General features: G+C 48.0%; 1 protein-coding gene across 1 annotated transcript in view; it reads right to left on the bottom strand.

Moving 5' to 3' along the window:
* The window catches only part of CACNA1C (calcium voltage-gated channel subunit alpha1 C), a gene marked incomplete at both ends in the record, with an annotated part of 767,761 nt that overhangs the window by 62,876 nt on the left and 682,477 nt on the right, over positions 1-22,408 (bottom strand). Inside the window, 5 exons of the mRNA XM_080704956.1 lie at positions 17,192-17,302; positions 17,932-18,090; positions 19,984-20,185; positions 21,567-21,713; positions 21,997-22,049. Of these exons, the coding sequence (XP_080561082.1) occupies positions 17,192-17,302; positions 17,932-18,090; positions 19,984-20,185; positions 21,567-21,713; positions 21,997-22,049 (672 nt within the window). The remainder of the gene's footprint in view (positions 1-17,191; positions 17,303-17,931; positions 18,091-19,983; positions 20,186-21,566; positions 21,714-21,996; positions 22,050-22,408) is intronic.

Genomic DNA, 22,408 nt, shown 5'->3' with positions numbered 1-22,408 from the left:
GCCTTTCCCTTGCCACCCCTGAATGCTACAGACGAGGATTTCCCTTTCCAGTCCCCAGCCTCGGGATGAGTTCAGGGGCTGGGCTTCTGCTCTGGCCAAGGCTGTGTGTGCAGCCGACCATCTGGGCTGAGGAGCAGCCCCACCAGCCAGCACTTGCTCTCCTGATTGCTGCTGAGCCTCCACTCACTGACTGGTGTGGGCTGAGAAATGAAGACCAAACTGATATTAGCGTCACTAAATCATCTTCAGGGAGGAAAAAATGGTGCAAAAGCATCATATACATGAGAAGTTTGGACTTCCTTCATTTTCTGATTATTTGTGCCTGATTCATCTCTATCATTGGGAACATATTAAGTTGAAAGAGGCAGTGTGGTGGTTAAGAGCATGATCTCTGAGGTAGACTGAGTTCAGATCCTGCTCTGCTACTTATTATCTGGGTAACAGCATTAGTCAGCTTTCTAGGACTGTGACGCATCACCTGACATAAGCAACCTAATAAAGTAAAAAGGTTATTTGGCTCATTGTCTCAGGGGTGTCAGTCCATGTCTGCTTGGCACTGTTGCTTTGGACTTGTGGTGCCACGGTACACCACAGCAGAAGCCTATTCACCTCAGGGTAGCCAGGAGGGATAAAGAGAGGAAGGGCCAGCGTCACAGCCCATATCTACACCCTAGTGGCCTAACTTCCTTCCACTAGGCCCACCTCTTAAAGGTTCCACCACCTCCCAGTTGTACCATAAGCACTGCTGATCATGCCTTCAACATAGTCAAGATCCAAACTACAGCAGTGACCTTGAGCAAAGAGCCTCACCTCTCCATGACTCAGTTTTCCCACCTAGAAAGTGGGGTCAATCATAGAATTTAGGTGAGGATTACATTAGACCACTCAGGAAAAGCACCTGGAACTCTGCCTAGTCTGGAGTATGCTACCAGTAAGTACCAGCTCTGGTCATTTTCCACTGGGGCTGATCAGCCTTCTGCCTGGCTAAGTAGGCTTTACAAGTTCAGCTCTGGGTGTGGAACCAAGCAGAGGGAAAAGCAAGGCCACATGTGTGGAAGAAAGAGGAAAGGAACTGCAGGCTCTGGAATATTCAGTTGTCCTTCAGTCCGGCTCCAAGGCCTTCTCTGCCCATCCTCCGGTCAGTAGTATTAAGACACTCTTGAATGAGACCTGGCTGATACTACTGGAGATTGGTGATTGCTTGCAGGCTGTCATAGGTAGATTTTGCTAGACTTAAGTTCATGTAGCCAGGTTCTTAGGAACTATAATTTGGACCGGGGTCACTCTTTCTTTGGCTAGAGAGCTGGGGAGAGGGATGGGTAGGCCTGCCTTACATCTCTGTCGCTAGAGAGCAAGACTGCTGTGGACGAGGTTAAGGGCACAGACCTGTGCCCTGGAATTCTGGCTCCTTGGCTCCTCCTCTGCTCAGAGCAGAGGCCTCCTCTGAGATTCTCCCAGAAGCAATATGAGCCTTACACCAGCTTGGTGGTGAGATCTACACACCTCCGCGTATCCCCTGGGACTGTGCTGCGTATTCTTAGGAATTCGAAGGTGTAAAGTTACTTCCCTGCTCTCTTCTCTGTTCCTTCCTGCCCACCTTTATATCTACCCCAGATGGATTCAGAAGAGACAAGGAAAGCAAAGGAACACAGAGGAGACAGGACAGATCTCTGCCCCTGATGGGGAGGCCGACTAGACTTTCATCTGCTCAGAGGCACCTGCCCTGGGTCGGTCCCTTCCAAGGTCACACAGAGCACAGAGAGCTGGGGGTGGGGGCAGAGGTACGATGAGACAAGGAGCTGTGGGAATCGAGACCCAGGAGGAAAGCAGACAGAAGGGCCAGGAAAGCGTGGAACTGCGAGAGGAAGAGAAGACCCGACTGTCTGAGGTGGCAGAGATGCGCAGGACTTAGAGTTCAAGCGAGAGGCAGAGGATAGAGATGGGAACCAGTGGGCACGGCCCCTAAGGTAGATGGCAGAGAAGAGGAGGAGGAGGAAGGGACAGAAAGAACAGATGGTGGAAAGTGGGGAAAAGAGGGCCAGAGGAGAGGCAAGAGAATGAATGAATGAGTAGGAAAAGGGGCTGGGAGTGGTTCCCAGGGCCTCTTGAGGTGACTCTGCCCCTCAGACAGGGAAAACACATCAGGACAAATAAAACCAGAGGGAGTGGCCAGGCCTGGTGGAAGCAGAGCCTAAAACGAGGCCCAACAGAGCTTGAGATCCCCCTAGTGAAGAAAGAGGGCACCCCCTGGCTTGAACGAGCGGGCATCTGAGAGTAAGTGTGCAAGGCAGTGGCTGAGCAGAGGTAGAGGGTGGTGACGGGGGGCTCCGTGCCCAGTTCCTGGGAGCCCCAGTCTTTCCTGGCTCCTAGGTTGTGGGTGAGAGGCGGGGATGCTGAAAGAACAGCCTCTGGCCGGCGGCTGTGGTAGCAGAGGTGACGCAGCGTCAGTGTGCGTCTGTGAAGAGCTGAGCGCGTCGAAGAGTGCAGAGCGCACTGGTAACTGACACCAAGCAGAGATAATATCAATCGCAGTCCATTAGGATGCCATTGAGACATAAGAGCAATCATGGAAATTAGTGGTGTCTAATGGCGAAGGCATAGCTGAGCACACAGCTGCTTGCGGGGTGGCAGCCTGGGAGGCGGTGAGCGGTCCTGCTTCCTTCTGCCAGACCCTCGTGTGATGTGCTAATCCAGAATTGCCTGCAGGGACCTGCTGCTCAGATAGCTAGGGCACCCCATGCTATCCTAGCACCCCTAGCTAGGGCACCCTATGACAGAGGGCAGCAGTGGACCCTTGCCTTGGAGACAGGAGGCCCCGGGGTGGTGAAGGCGATGGGGTAGCTCTTGTGGTTGCTGGAGGAACATACTTTTGGGGACATGTGTGGTGCTAGGATGGAAGCCAGGGCAAGCCAGGCAAGTGCTCTACCATGAACCTGCACCCTAGCACTCTACACTTTTCACTGGACACCTCCTGCTCCTGTTTTTCTTTGGAAACAAGTTTTCCCCTCTCCTGGAAAGTTTCAAAGGACTTCATCATTTATATGCTCATTCAGTCATTTATCTCGTCAGTACTAGGGGCCTGGAGCTGCACGGGCTGGGGCAGACAGACCTGAATCAACCTCCTGAACCCTGTGGGCCTCCCCCTGGGGCAGATGGGACCTGGGGGTTATGAGCTAAGCAGCTCTGGGAGCCTTGGGAGACTCCTGCTCTGCTTCAGTTGCAGCTGCATAGATTACGGGATCCCAGTAGCTGCTTCTTGCTACTTATGCTGGAATAAATGAGCTGATTTCTGCAAGAAACTCCTCCCGACTAGGGTGTTGAGTAGACGTATCCCTGGAGCAGGGCAAAGCAGGGCAGCTGAAAAACAGGTCTAAGGACAGAACTGGTCCTCACGTCCTTGGTGTGTTGGGGATCACATGGGTCATACATGAAAAGGACCCACGGGGTCTGGCATTAAGGAAGTGCCCCCTGGCCGTGCGATGGTTACTATTCACCGAAGATGTCCTCTGAGCCGTCCCTGGGGAGCGACCTGGTCTGGCCTTGCTGGCTGCCTTCCAGCTCTGCCCCTCACCCTCCACAGCACAGAAGGCCCTTCCGCCCCTAAAACAGGCAGGTCCAGCATGGCACCGTGTCTCCGGTGTGAGTTGGTTAATGCCTGCGCACCCTATAGGCTTGGGAATCCCTCTTTCCCCACAGGATCCTGTGTGTTCCAGTTTCTTTCAGTCCTGTGTGTTTCAGTTTCTTTTCTGGTGGCAGGGATGGAGTTGGGAACCACAATGTACTTTCCCACCAGGCCTTTTTACACAGTGTGAATAATTTTGCGCATTAAATAATTAAATGTAATAGCTAATACTACCCTTCCCACACGAAGGCTTTATGCAAGTCATATAATTATTTTTTTTTTTATCATTCATGGTAGCTTTAAAGCTCTCAAGCACCAGGCAGGAAAGAAACCTGTCACAATGTTGCAGCAATATGCAAATCCCTGGGTACAGGAGCTGTGGTGGGAAGGCCTGTCCCCCACAAGCCCATTTGTGCCTGTCTGCCGCACACTGTGTACATCGAGGGATCCCGTGGGCACTCCACAAATAAATAATAATCAAAGTAATGCCAACTCTCCAATCAGGCCATGAAGAGCTAGGCAGGAGCTGCGCCCCACACAGCACAGGCCTCTGAGTTCGGAGCTGATGCTGTAGGCTCCAAGGGTGGGGTGGAAGGAGGGGCTGACCTAGGCCCAGGAGCCTCTCTTCTTCTAGTTCACTCTTTTTAAGTGACATGCACCTGTGAATTTGTGGGCCCAGGGGGTTCCCTTGATGGTGGGAGACACTGTGGTTTTCTGTTTTTGGTATGAGGGATTAATCCCAGGGACATCATACTTCTGAGCATCCATCCCCAGCCATTCGTATTTTTTAGTTTGAAACAAGCTTTTGCTAACGTGCGGAGGGTCTTGTTAAGTTTCTGAGGCTGGCCTGGAACCTGTGATCCTCCTGTCTCAGCCTCCCAAGTACTGGGATTACAGGTGTGCACCGGTTTTAAGAGGCTAACATTCAAGAGGCTGAATAAAGTTGCACCTTGACCTAAGGCAGTGGTCGCAGCACGGGAGGGCGCTGGCCTCCGGGGCGTCTGGGGACTTGTAGGAGCACTGCGATGATTCCCGGAGGCAAAACTGGCATTTCATGCCTGGTGGGAAGGGGCAGGGATGCTAAATGTCCCGCAGTGCGTGGGGTGGGCTCTGTCCAATGAAGAAGCACGGTGTGTCCCGTGTGACTTTTGAAAGACATTTATGTAGGGTGGCATATGCAAAGAAGGCTTTCCAGTTATAACGCTGGCTCTTATTCAGAGTCTCATATCCTTGCTCTTCTGTGGTCCTTGAGTTCCATGAGAACTGAGCTCTCACTCCTGCTAAACATTCCAAGTGCATTATACTTAAGGAAAAGATATACGCCTGGCATGTGTTCAGATGGGAATTTTATAAGATACTAAGAAAATGTTACAGAATAATATCAAGAAGATATTATACAATATTTGTTATTTTAAGAAGATATAAAATATTTGTGAAAAAATGGGGGTTTGGGTCCAGAAAGGATTGAAGACCGCTATAGCCTAAAAGAATGTCTAAGCTTCCATACATTTTTAAAAAGGGAATCAGTATTCTTGCTCTCTCCTGGCTTTATGGGGAGCCACGCCCTCAGAGACGGCAGGGCACCTTCTGGGCTCTGTCTTATCCCGGGTCTTCTCCAAAGCGGGCTTTGCTCACTCGGAGTCGCGTCCCACAAGACAGCATTTTCTTCTTCATTCTTCCTTTCGGCCTTCCTGGCTCTCGACCTCCAGACTCACCCCTTCTCCTTCCCTTTTCCTCCACCTTCCTGCCTATTCTACCCACTTTCCAGCTTCTCCTCTTCTAAAACAAGGAGGGCTCCAGACCGCATTCTTGGACTCTCTACTTCAGGGGCAAATACATGGTGCTGAGCCGAGTCTGAATTCCAGATCTGAACAGCCTATGTAACTTTTAAAATCCAAACCCGTCTCCAACTTTCCCCTTTAAAATGGCTTCTTCCTATCCCCTTAAATCCAGCAAACAGAAGCAGCAGTCATGCCAATCAAGGACATGCCAGGAACCTCTGAGCCATCCTTGGTTCCTCTTCTCCACCTCCTTAGCCAATGCACCACGGAATAATGTCACGCCGATGCCCACCTCTCCCCATCTCTACCCCTGACACCTATGTTTCCAGTGGGTCCCTAACCTGCCGCTCTTACCCCACAACAGGCCATTCTTCACTAAGCAGCCAGTGTTGGTTCAGAATGCAAATCAGACAGTCCCCCTCGAGGACACATCCCCTGCAGCTTCCAAGAGCAGAGCTGACAGCATCCCTTCCTTGGGTCCTGAAGGGTCCTGACCCCCTCTTCCCTGCTGCTCTCAGTGCCCAGAACAAGCTGAGCCGGCCCCAACTCAGGCTTCTGTGGGCTTTGCTCTTTCCTCTGTCTGCCATGCTCTTCTGCTTCCTGTTCAACCTCCAGGACTCACACTGGTACTGGATCTACAGCAGGTGCCTCATCCCGCTCTTCTCCTGGGTTGGTCTGTTTCACCCTGTCTGTATACTCTTGGTTTGCTTGTGATGTTTCCTGTGCCTGCTGCCCTGGTGCTGTGACCTCTAAGGTGCCATGGCTCAACATCACCACTGAGGGGCTCAGTAGCTATAGAAAGAAAAGATGGAGCTAGGGACAGTGGTGCCCATGCATGATCCCAGTATTTGAGAGGTTGAGACAGGAGGATTGCAGGTTCCTGGCTAGTCCTAGCAACTTGATGAGGTCCTCAGCAACTCAGTGAGGCCCTGCTTCAAAATACAAAATGAAAAGAGTTGAGTGTGTAGCTCAAGAAATAGAACAGCTCTAAGTTCAATTCCCAGTACCAAGGAGGAAGAAAGGAAGAAAGGAAGGAAAGAAGGAAATAGATAAGTGGAAATATAGAAGAGGAACATATCAGAAAGATCCCAACAAAGCTGCTTTGAGAAGTAAGGAGCCTCCTATGGCAGGAATCAGGGCCGTGTGGAGATTTCTGCACTGATGTAAGATCAATGATCTTAACATTTTCTTACATTAATATTCTGATTCTTTCCTTTTCCTTGTTTTTTAGTCTCTACTTCTTTATTCCTTCCTTCATGCAAACATTCAACTTTCCCTGACTGCTTTTCACAGGACACAAAATGCATGCAAAACAGTTCTTGTCCTCAAGAAACTCAGCAATTTTCTTTTTGTCTCCACAACTCGCAAGTCTTTCCATTGTGTGTGTGTGTGTGTGTGTGTGTGTGTTTGTGTGTGTGTGCACAGAGATATGCGTGTATGTGAGCTCACTTTCCTGAGCTCACTTACTGGGTGATTGCCTCCTTTCCTGAAGGGCTGAGGGTGTAGCTCAAGGAAACCTACTGCCCCACTTGGCATCCAAACTCCTGACGGTACCTTCAGGGTTGGAAAGGACGTCCAGGAGGTCTGCACCAAAAGGGCCAAAGTTAGGACTGTGGAATGAGAGGTGAAGCGGAGGTAGGGCCTCTGAGGAGATGGGAGGACTTTGGAGTGAGTGAAGACATTAAGTTCTGTAGAATTGCCACTTGAGGATGTCACTCGAGGATGGCTTGCTTTCTTGTCTCTATTTCCTTATAAGGAAGAAAACTAAGGCTTGCTGAGGACTCACAAAGCGCACAGTGGCAACCCAGCCTGGCCACATGTCTGGCCCCCGTAGGGATGTAGTGGCAAGTGTTTTGCTTTTGAGTCTCCTAAGCCTGCATTACAATCTCAGGATTCTCACGAAGATTAAATGAATTAACACTTGTTGAAGTGGTTAGAACAGTGTGTGGTTCATAAGAAGCATAGTATTAAGTATTTATTTCGGGCAAATGGCAACAAAAACTACTACTACTACTACTACAATCCTGCATGTTATATAGCCTTTCTCTGACCTTCAGGTTCTTGAGATGTAAAATAGGAGATCACAGAACTTGTATGGATGGAATGAGATAAAGCCAGTGAAACATCTAGTTCAATCTGTGGTTCTTCACAGATGTGAACGTCACTTCCTTCTCTCCTTAGCTTCCAAATGCTGCTTAACCTAAGGTATGGGAACTGACACAACATGCCCAAGTGTTTATTGATGGCTTCTTTTAAGGCTGAAGTATGGATACCAAGTAGACAGTAGGTTTTCTAGCAATGAATGAGGTTGTGAAGGGGGCGGTCCACAAGACCCAAAGAGATGTCTTTAAAAGTCAAATTGGTCACATCTGGCCCACCAGCCTATTTTGTATTCACTATTGTGTCCCCGGTATCAAGCACACTGACCAGTATGTTGAGTGCTCAATGGAGTATTTGTAGGGTTGTTGGGAACATTGGCCTGCAGCAAAACATTAGCCAAATGGCATACAGGCAAAGAGTCCTTGAAATAACTAATATGAAGAATGACAAAGCCTAAAAGGCAAAGGGAGAGAATATTGAAAAACTGAACTGAAATCTGTGAAGCCCAGGAATAAGCTGGGTTAGTCATAGAAAGAATGAGTGCTCATTTAAGATGTTTGTAGCATGGTGGATGCTGTGTCTTACACAATCCAACTTGATGGATTCATTAAGATGAGTGCTAAAACTATATTATGTGTTTGGATTATGAATTTCTCCCAAAGGCCTATGTGTTAAGGCTGGGTACCCAGCCTCTGGTGCTATTGGAAGGAGATAGAACCTTTAGAAGGTGGAGCCTAGCGGGAGGCAGATGGGTCACTAGGGGCCTGCCCTTGAAAGAAAGACTGAGATCTTAGCCTTTCCTTTCTCCTCCTCCTCCTCCTCTTCCTCCCCCTCCCCCCCCTCCTCCTCTTCCTCCTCCTCCTCCTTCTTCTTCTCCTTTCTCTCTCTCTCTCTCTCTCTCTCCCTCCCTCCCTCCCTCCCTCCATCTCTCATTTCTGTACTGGAGATATTCTACCTCTGAGCTACATCACCGGTCCCCCTCCCTTTTTTTTGGAAGAGGGTGGGTCTCATTAAGCTACTAAAGATCTCACTAATTGCAGAGGCTGGCCTAGAACCTGTGATTCTCCTGTCTCAGCCTCCCAAGTACAAGGATTACAGGACTGCCCACCATGCCTGATCCTCCTTTTTTTTTCATTCTTTTGCTTCCCAGCAGCCATGAGGTGAGCAGCCTCCTCTGCTACATGCTTCTACCGTGATGCACTGCCTCTCCACAGGCCCCGAAGCAATGGGGTCAGTAGACCTACAAACTGTGAGCCAAAACAAAGCTTTCCTCTCTTTAAGTTGATTATATCAGGAACTTTTCATAGTGGTGGAAAACAATCTAACACATGGAGTGAGGTAAAATTCTGGCTGAAAAAGATAGAATAAATAGCTCAGGATGAGAGATGTCAGAGCACCAGAATTGCAGAAGGACTCATTGTAAAGGGATTATGGATGGCAGGAGAATAGGAAGGCTGGTGGTAAAGATCCTTTTGCACTGAGTTGGGCCACTGGGTACTGAAGGTTCTGGATCTTGCTGGGTTCCATTTGGGTGGCCCTGGCCTGAAGCCTCAGTCACTTTGTAGACATGACCTCACTCAGTCTCTCATGGTGTGCTAAGCCACTCTCCCATTTTACAGAGCAATTGAGATATGGAGGAAACAAGGGCTTGCACAGGCCTCCTATCTCCTTCCCGTCACTCACTGAAGGTGAAACTGTGCTGGAATCTAGGCTTCCTGATTCTCCATCTACCAATCTCTCCTCTCATGGTGCAATCTGGGGGCAGTAGATGATTAAGCAAAGAAATAATGCAAAAATTGCTTAGCAAAACTTAAATCCTCACAAAGTTATTGCACCATGCAGAAATGTATGGATAACTTGAAATTGTTGGAAGAAGGCAATTACGGGCGAGCGGTGCAATTACAGGCAGAGAGGAAGTTGCAGAGAAAAGTAGATTTCAGCTGGCAATGTCATTTTCTGGTAAAAACAAACCAAACCTCCAGAAGATTCTCAGCTTCATAAATAGGAAATGCCCAACTGCATCCTTTTTTACCATCATCTCTCTCTCCCTTCCCTTCTCCTGGTCTTTTACTGGGCTCCAAATGAAGAGTCCTGAAATTTCTTCTAGTAGCCATTTCTTCCAATGGAAGAGAATGTGGAAATCAGTCTCTCATGCCCTCCAGGAAGGCTGGTCCTGTCTGAGAGCATCATGTCCCCAGGGTCCTCCTGGCCCCTTGGGTTGCTGCGCTGGTATATTTAGTGAAATTCTGGTCTTGCCACTCTTCTCATTACATCTACCAGATCTGTCCCAGGGCTCCTGTGAGACAGCTTAGGGCCTTGGTAGTACTTGCCAGGCCTCTCCTGCTAACTTGCAGCTGCTCTAACACAGGCCTATGTACATATACTCTTCTCCTGCGGCTCTATGTCTGTCACAGTGCAACATTCAGGCACCTGTCCTTTTGCATGCCCTCCATTTGCCACCCCTGGGGTACAGAAAACATGTCTGGTTATTATAGTTCAGGTTCAGAGCTTGGCCTGTGTAGGAAAAGCTGGGTTCACAGTTGGTAAAATGGCAAATATGCTATAATTGACTAGGAGATGGAGGTTGCCCTCCTGACTTCTGTACCTGCCAGGTGATGTCAAAACCCTGGGCCATTTCCTGAGAGCCACTCAGTCATGGAGACAGAACTCCCAACACCTAAACCAGTGCGCCCACACCAGAACAATGTAGACCCTGAGCCTCAGAGCCTCCTTGGTATCTTCATGCAATAGAGACCTCCAAAGATGTGGCCCCAACAGCTTCAGCTGTCTGCTGAAAGGGAACCTGACACTGGCCCTTTAAGGTAAGAAGCATGGAGACATGGAGAGAGGTGGCAGTGCAGACCAAGGACTTAGGCTTCTGAGTGTCTTCACCAAAACAAGTGCTTTCCATGGTCACCCCCCAAACCCTCCTTCTCTAACCTTCCTCCTACCCTTGCATGTGTGAACTCAGCCCCAGCAGCTGCCATCTGTCCCTCTGGGGGAACACAAGCTCAGTGAAAGAAGTCAGCTGGTGGCGACCCCCTCCATCCTGACTACATCCTCCGGGTATCCCCGCATGAGTCTCCCTTTGATGGGCCTGTGCCCTCTCATGTCATTCCCCAGAGCAAAATTCTCCCTATAAACAATGCGGTATGCAGGTAACAGGCTGCTTGAGCAGCCACTGGAAGTCCAGGGACTCTCTGCACCACACAGCCATGCTTGGACGTAAGAGGAAGACTGCTTCTGTGCATGGGAAGTCCAAGGCCACCAAAGCCCTCGCTCAGGCTCAGAGACTTTCAAGAGCAGGCAGACCTGAACTCGAGAACTCCTCAGTGCCAGGTACTCGGAGGACCACTGGAGAGCCTCCTGCCTCTTCTTCCCAAAGGTCAGCTGCTTCGCATGTTGGTGAGATCGGAGCAAGGCTGTGGCCAGGGCTGTACTATGGGGAGTAGCCCCAGCAGAGAGTGCACTTTACCTCCATGGCCCTGAATAGCTCTGATTCTGGTGGCATCGCATCATCCGGGCCCCCAATGGTTACGGTTCATCTCTCACTCCCAGTGGGGGAAGCCCATGGACGGACTCAGGATGACAGGCCAGGCCAGGAGAAGCCAGCTTCTTTGTCAGTATCAACCATTTCTGCCACCTTCATCTCTCTCTGCCCCTCTGAGAAGCAGCCAAGGCTTCATTGCCTTTATTCCTCCTTCCTAAAAAAAAACTGGGGGCTTCAAATATGCCACCCAAACTGAGAAAATGTGGTAGCAGCTGAATTACTGCCCCAATGTTAGCTGATACTCTGGAAATGACAGCCAACTGATCTGAGTTTGGAACCAGGCAGGAGTCAGAGCCTCACACAATTTAGAGGGCTTGTTATGGGGCAAACTGGAGCCTGGGCCCCAAAGCTGTGGGCAGGGCCAGGGTGCCAGGCACAGCTGGGCTGGGGCAATGACATGGCGAGAGTCTCCCTCCACTTAGGAAGTGACATCAAGGCTATTGGGCAAATATCTGGCCAGCAACTAGGATGGACGAAGTTCAGCACCACAGGGGGAGTCAGGTAAGAGCCAGGTACAGGATTAGGGCTCTTTGATTTTAGTGTCAGTAGGACACTAAAATGCTAACCAGGACCCACTCAGAAGTCTCATGGACTGGGACAAAGAGTATCTGGATGCCCTAGGACTCACCAGGGGCACATGCTATAAGGAGCAAGACAAATTCCAGATCGCAGCCGTGAGTGGAAGCTGCTATAGTACTCTCTGCCTTCGTTAGGACCCCTTCAGGATCAGGGTGGGACAGAGCCTGCTGGGAAAGGGCCTCGGCACTTGCAGCTACTGAGCCTGGAGAAAACTAGGGGTGACTGGAGGAACTGATAGAGTCAAGAGAAAAGCCACCTTGGGGATCCCAGGGCAAGAGGTGGCCTCACCCTCTCACAGAGCTTCCATATTATGAGTTAATTTCTGGCAGAAACTCACCAGATGGAGAAAGGGTGGGGAAGATGAGCTCGACCACCTGGCTTCAGGAGACTGGGACAGCTGGATTGATGAGGCCAGTATAGACAGAGGGGAGAACGCTACCTAGGATGGCACGGGAAAGAAGTGGGCCCAGGGCTGGGCCCCCAACAACAGTAGCCAACTGGCCACATGGGACTCTAAAAATGTAAATTTAAATTAACCACAATAAGATTTTGTGCATGTCTGTATGGTACTGGGGATTGAACCTAGGAGCATTCTACCTCTGAGCTATACCCCTAGCACTCTCTTATTTTTAATATTCTTAACAGGGTCTCACTAAGTTACTGTATTGGCCTCAACCTGAAATTCCCCTGCCTCAGCCTCCTGAGTACTGGGCTTACAGGCGTGTGCCACTGTGTCCAGCCAAATACATAAAATTTGAAAATCACTTCCTCAATGCACTAGCCACATTTCAAGTGTTCAGCAGCTGAAGGAGGCTAGTGGCTGCATCACAGAGGTGCACATGGGACACCTTTGCTGTTGTGCAATGTTCTCTGCGATAGTACTGCCCTAGAGGCTGCACTGCATCCCTTTGGTTTGAAATGCCTTTGGGTCCTACATTGTCTTACAACATGAAAAAGAGCCCCCAAGCTTCATTTGTTCTCATTCAAGAAAATGGGCCAGGAGGGCCAAAGCTGTCTTCACATTGGTTCCAGTGCCCTTTCTGGACTCTTCTCAGGCTGGGAGAAAGCTGAAAGGGAGGATAAGAACGTGCTCACAGAGACCTGCCAGGGACAAATCCATCTTGCCTCTTTTCCTCAAGGAGGTCCTGCAAGCGCTGGCTATTCCCTGTGTGGGCAACAGCCCCATCTTTTGCCCCCACAAGGGAGATGAGATGGGTCTCAGAAATAGCCATCCCTGCATTCCTCTTGTCTCAGCTTCCAAAGTACTAGCTTTATAGGTATGTACCACTGTATTCAGCTCAATTTGGTATTTTTAATTGAGATTATGTTCAATCTATGGATCGGTATGAGAAAAAATGACATCTTAATAATAATTGGGTTTTCCTACACGTAAACAAATTTCTCCACTTAGTTTTTCTTCAATTCCTCTTTATAAAATTTTACCGTTTTCTCTATAGAGATCTCAGCCACTTTTTGTTACATTTATTCCTAGGCATTGGTCATTTTTCAGTGTTTATCATAAAAGGCATGGTAAATATTTTCCCCGTTTGCTGATAAATTTTAACTCATAGTAAGAGGACAATTTGGCTATAGTTACATTAAAAACATTCCAACCCAAACTTTCTCCTGTTAACCAACTTGGTTTTTCATGATTATGTAGGACCCAGGTATTTCCAGGTAGCTATCTTCTACTTATAGGAAAGGAATTTCCTCTGGCTTTGTACTAGGTATTCAAATAAAGACTACTATTCTACTTTTTTCAGACTATACCCCCAGATTCCTAAGGTTTTGTGGGGTATAGAATTTCTCTAAACTAGTTTATATTCTCCTCTAGGTTTTTCTCCCCCTTCTCTTCCTTTTCTTTTCCCTCCTCTTTCTCCTACTCTTTCCCCTCCTTCTCCTCTTCTTTTTATTTATTTTTGGGTAAATTTTAGTGTGTGAGCAGAGTTTAAATTTACAGATGGATTTACAGCAGAAATCTACTTGAGTAAATTCATTTTCCATGGAGTAGTGAGAAGAACCAGTAGGAAGGAAGAAATTGGGGACATTGAATGCTATGAAGACAATGAAATAAGGAAGCAAGAGTACAAACTGAGAGATCAACCCACCACAAGACAAATAAAAATGACAGAAATGAAAATTCAAGCAGTGACCTTTCAGATAGCTTGTCCCTGACTATGGTTAATGTCAATTGCTATAGCTTGGTGTTGAATATCCCTAAAGGCTCATGTGTTCAAGGAAGGCTCAATCCTCAGAGTGGCATTGTTGGGAGGGAGTGAACTCTTTAGAGGTGGGGCCTAGAGGGAGGCCCTTTACATCACTGGGGGCGTATCTGTCTCTTTTCTTCCTGACTGTAGATGTGACTGTTTTGTTCTTACACGCATTCCTGTCACAATATGTTACCATCGACCACCCTCACCAAAACTGAGCTGATGCAGGCACCATGCCTTTGAATTTCCAAAACTGTAAGCTAAGTAACTCTTCTCTTTATAGTTAGTAGCTTAAATTATTTTGTAGTAGTTTATATATATTTCAGGTCTCTGTCAGAAGCCACAGGTTCTTGAGCAGCCTGATATTTCTACCAGTTTCAATTGGTTTATGGTTTGGTTCTTGGCTTGAAAGTTGGAGGATGCTTTTGCTGGAGTTTATTGCTTAATGAAGAATACAGCTGAGTGAGGATCCAAGAGTCCCAGCACTCCTTGAACCCCCTCCCAACTGGCCAGCCTTCCCTGCTCAGCCACAGATAGTGACCTTTGTCCCTCTATTGCCAGAAGTCCCTTTAGGAGAATTCATAGAAAATACCCACTTTTCTCTTTCTTTCTCATTCCTCTCCTCCCTCTCCCCTTCCTCCATCTCAGATTGAACTCAGGGGTGTTCTACCACTGAACTACACACCAACTATTTTTATTTTGTTTTGAGACAAGGTCTTGATAAGTTTCTCTAGGTGGCCTCAAACTTGTGATCCTCCTGCCTTGACCTCCCAGGTAGCTGGGGTTATAAGTGTGTGCCATTGCACTTGGCTCTTTTCTCTTTATGCTACAGATTGACCTTATTGTGTGTGAAAAGCAAATGGACCCAACATGGCTCTCTTCCTTCTCTGGAAAAGTCTCTCATATCTTGCCCTATTTTTTCATGATAGAAAACCAGGGATTGAGGAAGTGAGATGGCTTTGTGGTTTGGGATGTCCCGACTAGTTATATGTAGGAACCTAGCCTGCTCTTTGATGTGCAGGACTCAGGTAGAGAGTCATTCAGGACGAGACCTCTGCAGGTGTCTACTCCACGCACTTCCTAGGGCAAGCTGCTCAGTCCATCATCTAGCTTATGAGGCATGATGCAGAATGTCCATCAGCAGGCCCTGCAGATCGCCTCTAACATCACTGGGAACACATCTGAGTCAACTGTGAGATGACTCAGGGCTCTGAAATATTTAAACCATATGTCTCACGACACTAGATGAAGACGATGCCAGTTTCCCTACCGAGAGGCAGTCATCTGAGACTGAAGCTCAACTTGGCAGCGGACCTGCATTCCTAGCCTCACCCGGCCACGGTCCTGTGGGTGTTCAACCTGCTGGTACTTCTGGGCCTGGAGGCTTGGAATAGGGCCACATGTGGGCAGAGATACTGTGGGGCACAGAAGGTGGCCACAGCAATTTGGAGATCCTCTCTAGGTCAGAATTAAATTTATGCTGTATATGGGACTGGCCTTAGAAGAAAAAGAGAATATTTTCTTCTCTGGAGGAGGTAGAGAAACATCATTACTATAACCAAATGATACTCATTAAGATTCTTGTTCTATGAAAATTAGCCAAGATCCCTCCATATTCTTTGAGTGAGAGGAAGAATCAGCATTGTAAAAATATTGTCTGTCTTATTGACCCAAAGGTCATTTCCTTCTTTCTGAAAAATACCCAGCAGAGCATTTGGCATGAGAAAATGCTTGCTAACATCTTGGTGTGGCAGAAAATACAGCAAACATAAAGTCAGATCTGCCAGAGTCCCACAGCAATCCTGCCACTTAGTAGTGGTGTAATTGCTATCAATTACTTTTGCTTCCTTCCTCCCTATACTGGGGATTTTAATTCCTACCTTATGGGGATGTTTTGAGGATTATGTACAGTGATGTGTGTGTAGCACATGGGACATTATAAAAAATGTCAGTTGAATATTAATTCAAGGAAAGCTATGGATATCTTATCAAATAACATAAATTTAACAGCCAAGGAGGATCTCAATCCTTGAGACAAGTAAAAAAAATGAGTAAACATAAAGTCTGTGGCCACAAAGTCATCCTTTTTGCCTCCTATTGATCTGTGCTGTATCTGGGAAAACTAGTAATGGGGAGGGAGTGCATACTCAGAAAGCAGAAAATATTTTTTTCAAGTCCATAACTGTGATATTTTACAACCCTTTCTTTCTAGTCACTCCAAAAGATGTCGCAGTGACTACAAGGGCCTAGGAGTTGCTGTTATATCTTCCCTCAGGAGGGGCTGCCCATGTGGTGAGGGGCGCCTGTGATTCTGACATGGAAGGCTCATTCAAATCTGCCAGCTTCCCAATCATCTAGGACAATGAGGAGAGGGTGGTGCTGGACAGGCAGGGCATGAGAATCCAACACTGTCTACCCTGTCTCATCCAGCCAGTGATCCTAACCTCCTATCCCACACAAGGAGACGTTTCCAAGGAGCAATACAGACACATCCGCATGGAGCTACCCATGCCTTCTAATTTCCTCTGTCCCTGGTTTTCACCTTTCTTTCTTTATTCTTTCTTTCTTTCTTTCTTTCTTTCTTTCTTTCTTTCTTTCTTTCTTCTCTCTTGTTCTCGCTCTTTCTTTCTTTGAAGTACTGGGGATTGAATCCAGGGGCATTTTACCTCCAAGCTACACCCCCCAACCTATTTTTTTGTACTTTACTTCGAAATAGAATCTCACTAAGTTGCAAAGGGCCTCACTAAGTAGCTGAGGCTGGCCTAGAACCTGCGATCCTCCTATCTCAGCCTCTCAAGTATTGGGATTACAAGCATGCACCACCACACCAGGCTTTGTCCCCATTTTCCTATCATGAAGATGTAAGGGCACATGAAGGTACAGGAGGTGCAAGAGCTTCTAAGGCAGGAAACAGGAAGTGTATGCAGGTTGGAGCTGTGATCCCTGAGCAAATATAGCACTGGCTTAATTTTTCAGACGAGGTTGGCCTGCATGGCCTATGAAATAGAAGAAGAACAGAATGCATAGAACGAGGCCTGAGTGGCTCTGAGAGGCTGGGTCCGGGGAGGTTTGGTTTGCCAGTCTGTGGGAAATGGGGAAAGGGCCATGGACTGGTTCATGAAGGACTCTGCTTTCTGTGAGTCCCAGTCATGGTCAAGACCAGCTGAGATTCCGTTTCAAGGAACTGGCCTGGTTCAACTTTTGGCAGGTTGGAGAATTTCTTGGAGAAGGGATGATCCTTCAGTGATGATTTCTGCCTCTCACTCTTTTTCTTTCAGTACGTGTCCTCCCACCCACTTTCCTCGCCATCCCCCAGTGCCTGTCAGCCAGCCCTGTCTCAGAGGCCTACCTTGGGTTTGAAGGCAATGAGCTTCAGGATCATCTCCACGGTGAAGAGGCCGGTGAAGAGCATGTTGAGAATGTTCATGGCGATTTTGAACAGGCAGCTCTGGCCATAGTGCTGAATGGAGGGAGGATGGGAGGAATCATGAGCACGAGGCAGGGCCGCCCTGACCCTTCTCAGCCTCTGTTTGGCCTTCTTCGAGGCCCTCATCTCAACAGACGCCTTCCGTGAACCAGTCTACCCGCCTCTCTTGGGCAGTCAGGTGGACTGTGGAGAGCCTAGACCTTTTTTTTTCTACCATCTCTGAAAATAGGGGTTGGCAGAGTCCTATGTCCCTTCTCTGACGGGGTGTGATAACTTTAGGGTAACTTCTGGTACTTAAGAGAGGCCTGACACAAGCTGACCTCCGTGCAGACAGGTGGCATAGAATCCGCCTCTGCACCTGTGCCTCGCTGACTACAGAGAATGTATCAAACTTGCTTTCTTGGTTCTCCGTTTCCTTCACTCTCTCATTTACCAATCCTGGGCGATTCTTTCCTAAGGTCCTAGAAAGGTGGTCATCCTTGGGAAGGATACTTGCATTTCTCCAGCTGGGAGAGGAGAAAGGCTTTTCTGCTCTGTCTGCCTCCCCTGGCTACCAGGAAGGTGACTGCCTGAGATGCTCATGCAACTCTGCTACACTTATGTCCTCTCACAGCACCCTCCCTGTGCAGGCACTGTGGGTGCAGGCTCCCCGTCAGACTGACCTGCATGGCCAAGCAGATGGTGTTGAGCAGGATGAGGACGAACATCAGGTACTCGAAGTAGGTGGAGTTGACCACGTACCACACTTTGTATTGGTGCTGGTTCTTGGGGATGTATCTCCGCAGGGGCCGGGCCTTGAGGGCGTATTCCACACACTGCCGCTGGGAGGGGCACAGGAAGGATGGGGTGGGAGAGATGGGGTTAATTACCTAGATGATGTCGGGGTGATGGCAGAGAAGAGTGGCAGGTACAGGAAACGAAACACCCTGGGGTGGAGTTCTTGGGAAGTTGGGGAAATAACCTGCTGCTCTAGCTTGCTGACAGGTTTCAGATGGAATTTAGAAAATGCTTTGGTTTTCCCCTCACTCCCCTAATCAAGGAGAGAGTCCTTTTCAGTCAAATCTAGATTGCAGGCCAGGAGCACGTGGCTACTCACCCCCCCCCCCCAATGGCTGGCTTATTGCTTGGCAGGTGGCTGTCATTTGATAAACACTTACTGATTGACTCATTGTTGGTCTTCTCCTTAATTATTTCCCACACCACAGATTCTCCTTGGGGTGCTTCTTTAATTTTTTTCCTACACTAAATTCATCTTGCTTATTTAACCACTGCTCACAGGATTAGACATAATTTATCCATATTTTGGGCCAGCTAGATTCTCTGCATTCTAGCAAGGATCAGTTTATTCCTCTGTACTGTGTCCAGACTTCCAAGTCAGGAACGAGGAAGTCACTCTATGTTCTTTAACCCTCGCTCTCCATGGGAAGTCACTCTATCTTCTTTAACTCTTGGTTTCCATGTCCCATCCCTAAACCTACAGCTTTACCTCCTTCTACCCTTCCTCTTCCCACTATTGCTGCCTTGATCCAGGTCAGGTTCAAAACAGCTCTCATCTACACTTTCTAATTGGCTTCTGTACTTCCTGTTTTCCTTTTGACCAAAGGATGATTCTATCCCTCTCTCCTCCCCTCCCTCCCTTCCTTTCTCTCTCCCTTCTTTCCTTCCTTCCTTTTTACTTTTATACTGGGGGTTGAACCCAGAGGCATTCTACCTCCAAGCTACATCTCCATCCCCTTTTGTCTTTTAAATTTTCAAACATGGCCTTGTTAAGTTACTGAGGGTCTTGCTAAGTTGCTGAGGCTGGCTTCAAATCTGTGATCCTTCTGTCTCAGCTTCCCAAATACTGGAATTATAGGCATGTACCACTGTGCCTAGCTGCAGAATGATGAATCCAAACCTAAGATGTAGACAGCAAAACCCATGAAGGTCCAGCTCTCTTAATTTGGGTAGAGCGAAGCAAACTCAAATTAAGCAGTCCATGTTTGCATTTGGACTCTGCTCACTGGAAACACAGAGGGGAACTGACCTCAGAGGCAACACCTACATCCCACCCTAACAACTCCATTGCTCACCAGCAGAGCTACCAGTTCTTCCTCACTGGCTAACAGAACACATTCTAGTACTTGGCATCACCATCTCTCTCCCACTAAATCTTCTTTCCTGTCCCCACTTCCTGCGCAGTCCTCTGTGTTTTACTTGAGAAACCATCTAGGAGTGGTTTCCTAAAGCTGTTCTTGGGTCCACCCCAGAAGCTCTCTCTCCTTCACTGTTCTAGTTTCTCTTCTCTCTTATCAATGTTGCCAACCCACCTGGGTATGTTCTAACTTGCCAACTTCTAGATAGGGCATATGATTATTTTTCTCAAAGCTTATCATAGAACATCCTTAAGTAGAAGCTTAATGAGTATCTGTTGGCTGAATACATCTGCTAGCCCTGATATGTGCGGGGATTTGGATTCCTGTTGCAAAGGCCCCTCAAGAAGTGTGAGAGCCCTGTTCTTGTTGGCTCAGTACTTTTGCCAAGTCTAGGATTTGTAGGGATCTTCATTTCTTTTGCAAGAAGACTGACAGCACTGTTGAGGAGCGGATGGAAGACCTTAGTATCTATACAGATATCTCTCAACTCCAGCCTCTCTTTTGGGTGAGCCACAGGCTGCCAGCTCCTGTCATTGTTTACATGGGCCCTGCTTCCCTCTTGCCTTCCTAGAAAGCTACCTGGTTTTTGTCCAGCTCGCAGTTCTTGTATTCTTGCTCCCCCTGTTCCTGGAAGGTGACGATGACAAAACCCACGAAGATATTCATCATGAAGAAGGCAATAATGATGATGTAGATGATAAAAAAGATGGAGATCTCCACACGGTAGTTGTAGATGGGGCCCTTGTCTTCCGTGTGCGAGTCGATGGAGCGGTACAGCAGCCTGCAGGAGGAGACAGGCCCCACAGAGGAAACTGAGAAGCAGAGTAACCTCTGTGGGATGATGGCGCCGCTGCTCCTAGGGATCCCAGGGACCAAGGGAAATGGCCGTGGGCTGGAGCCAGATGATCTGGGCTCAAGTCTCAGTTCTGCCACTTCCTGGCCATGTGACCTTGGACAAACCACTTAACCTCTTTGAGACAGATTATTCTTCTGTAAAGTGGAGCAAGAATTCCCGATTTTCCTACCTTGTGGGAAGTTTAGATATGTATATGAAGGTGTTTTGAAACTGTCAAGAGCTGTTTAAATGTAACATGAGTCATGGACATCAATTTCAAATACCAAGATATTGGTAAATATTGAAACAGCTTTGCAAATTGGCATGGACTCAGGGGAGGTTGGAGTGAACCTAAAATGAATCTGAGAGCAAATATCCATTTAGATTAAAATACTACCATGAACCATGTTTCAGATCATCCATCCTAGTTTGGTTTTATACTTACATAGTTTACACATGCATGCCCTTCATTTGGGTCCAGGTTATAGGCACCAGTAAGCTTCTTATGAATTATCTCCTTCCCTTCCTTTACAACCATGCAAATACTTAGTTATTCTCTAGGTATCACCTATACTTTGCCATATAATGATGGCGACTCTCATCTAAGACCTATGTACTGCTAGATGGCGGGATGCAAAATCTATACAAAGATAAACAGCACCTGATGGGCCAGTTGCCTGTTAGAGGTATAAAAGGCCAACATGGTGGTCTAGGTGTGAGAGTTGCCTCTGTGGAGGGACTGGGACCCAGCATTCTATCCCTTTCTTATTTTCTACTCTAAATGGAGATAAGTATTTCTCTAAGGAGAGTGGAGTAGAGTCTCATAAAATAGAGACATCTCAGCTATCTTCTACACTGAGTGCACATGGTAATCAAATGGACCACACCTGGAGAAACTTTCCTCACACAGCACACACTCCCAGAGGCCATGAGGGTAATGGCAGAGTGCCCCAGCCTCATGGCTCATGCTGAGGCTGAGAACAGGAGCTAAAATGGTTGGGCTGTCCAAAATATTGACATCTCTGGCTGGGGGTACAGTTCAGTGATAGAGCATTGCCTTGCATGTGCAAGGCCCTGGGTTTGATCCCAAGCACCACAATAGACTAGACTAGACTAGAATAAAATACTGACATCTTTTAGAAGAGTCTATGTGTCAGCAGTGACATGGTCTGTATAGGTTGTGGTAGAAACACACCGTGGTTGCCTGGGGAAGAGGCAAGTGTGACCTCCGGGAAGGAACGGCAGGCATTAACACAGTGTGGGCAAGAGGAGGACAGCCAGCGTGGGGCCTCCAGCTGCAGGTGGCGGGCCTTGTGTGCATACTCACTCTGGCCACCCCTCAAAGGTGGAGACAGTGAAGAGCGCCATCATGGCCGCCAGGACGTTGTCGAAGTCAAACTTGCTGTTCTCCCAGCTGCGGGGCTGGATGATGGGATGGTCAACCTCCCCGTCTTTGTATGTGATGTAGTTACCCCTGAGAGAGGAGAGAAAGAGTAATTCTGGTGTTTCCCATCTCCCTTCACACCTGACTCCTGGCACGTGGGGTGGGATGGAACTGACTAGGTAGAGCCACACAGTTCTCGCTATTGGAAAGAACGTCAGTGGGAATGCACAATGCCGTATCTTCAGAAATAGACAATGTCATGTCACAGCAGTGGGATCTGATTACACAACGGTCAGAGCCCAGCTGTCCCTCCTCTCAGACCAAAGCAGCGGCCTCCCTGAGCTGACCATCCTGGGCACTGGCCTGTACTTACTTGCATTCTGCCTCAGTCTGTTTGGAACTATCTGAACAGGTGTAGAGCTTTCCCTGGAAGGCAAAGGAACAAAGTAATTAGAGATGTTTCTTAATCAGTCAATCAATCCATTAAAAGGATTGATTATTCTGTCTGGTTAGGGACTGTGGAATAAAAAGTGCAAGGTGAATAGAGTCCAGATGGGGCAGACATGACTCACAAAACACAGAGAGCAGCCCAAGAATAAAGATGCTCAGTGCTGCAAGCACCACTGGAATTCAAAACCAGGGAGCGCCAGTCCATGAAAACTGGACTCTCTAACAAGGTCTTGGGAGGAAGGAGGAGTTAGATGGGAGGAAATCAGTGGCAGTTCGTATGGTGGGTGGGAAGGGTGGGGAAGAATTCTGTGGGTGGGAGAAATCAGGGAAGACGC

This window comes from Muscardinus avellanarius (assembly GCF_963383645.1).
Source record: "Muscardinus avellanarius genome assembly, chromosome: 11".
In the NCBI taxonomy this organism is placed as follows: domain Eukaryota; kingdom Metazoa; phylum Chordata; class Mammalia; order Rodentia; family Gliridae; genus Muscardinus; species Muscardinus avellanarius.
Note: the sequence above shows the minus strand (reverse complement) of the source record. Positions and strands in the feature narration are given on the sequence as shown.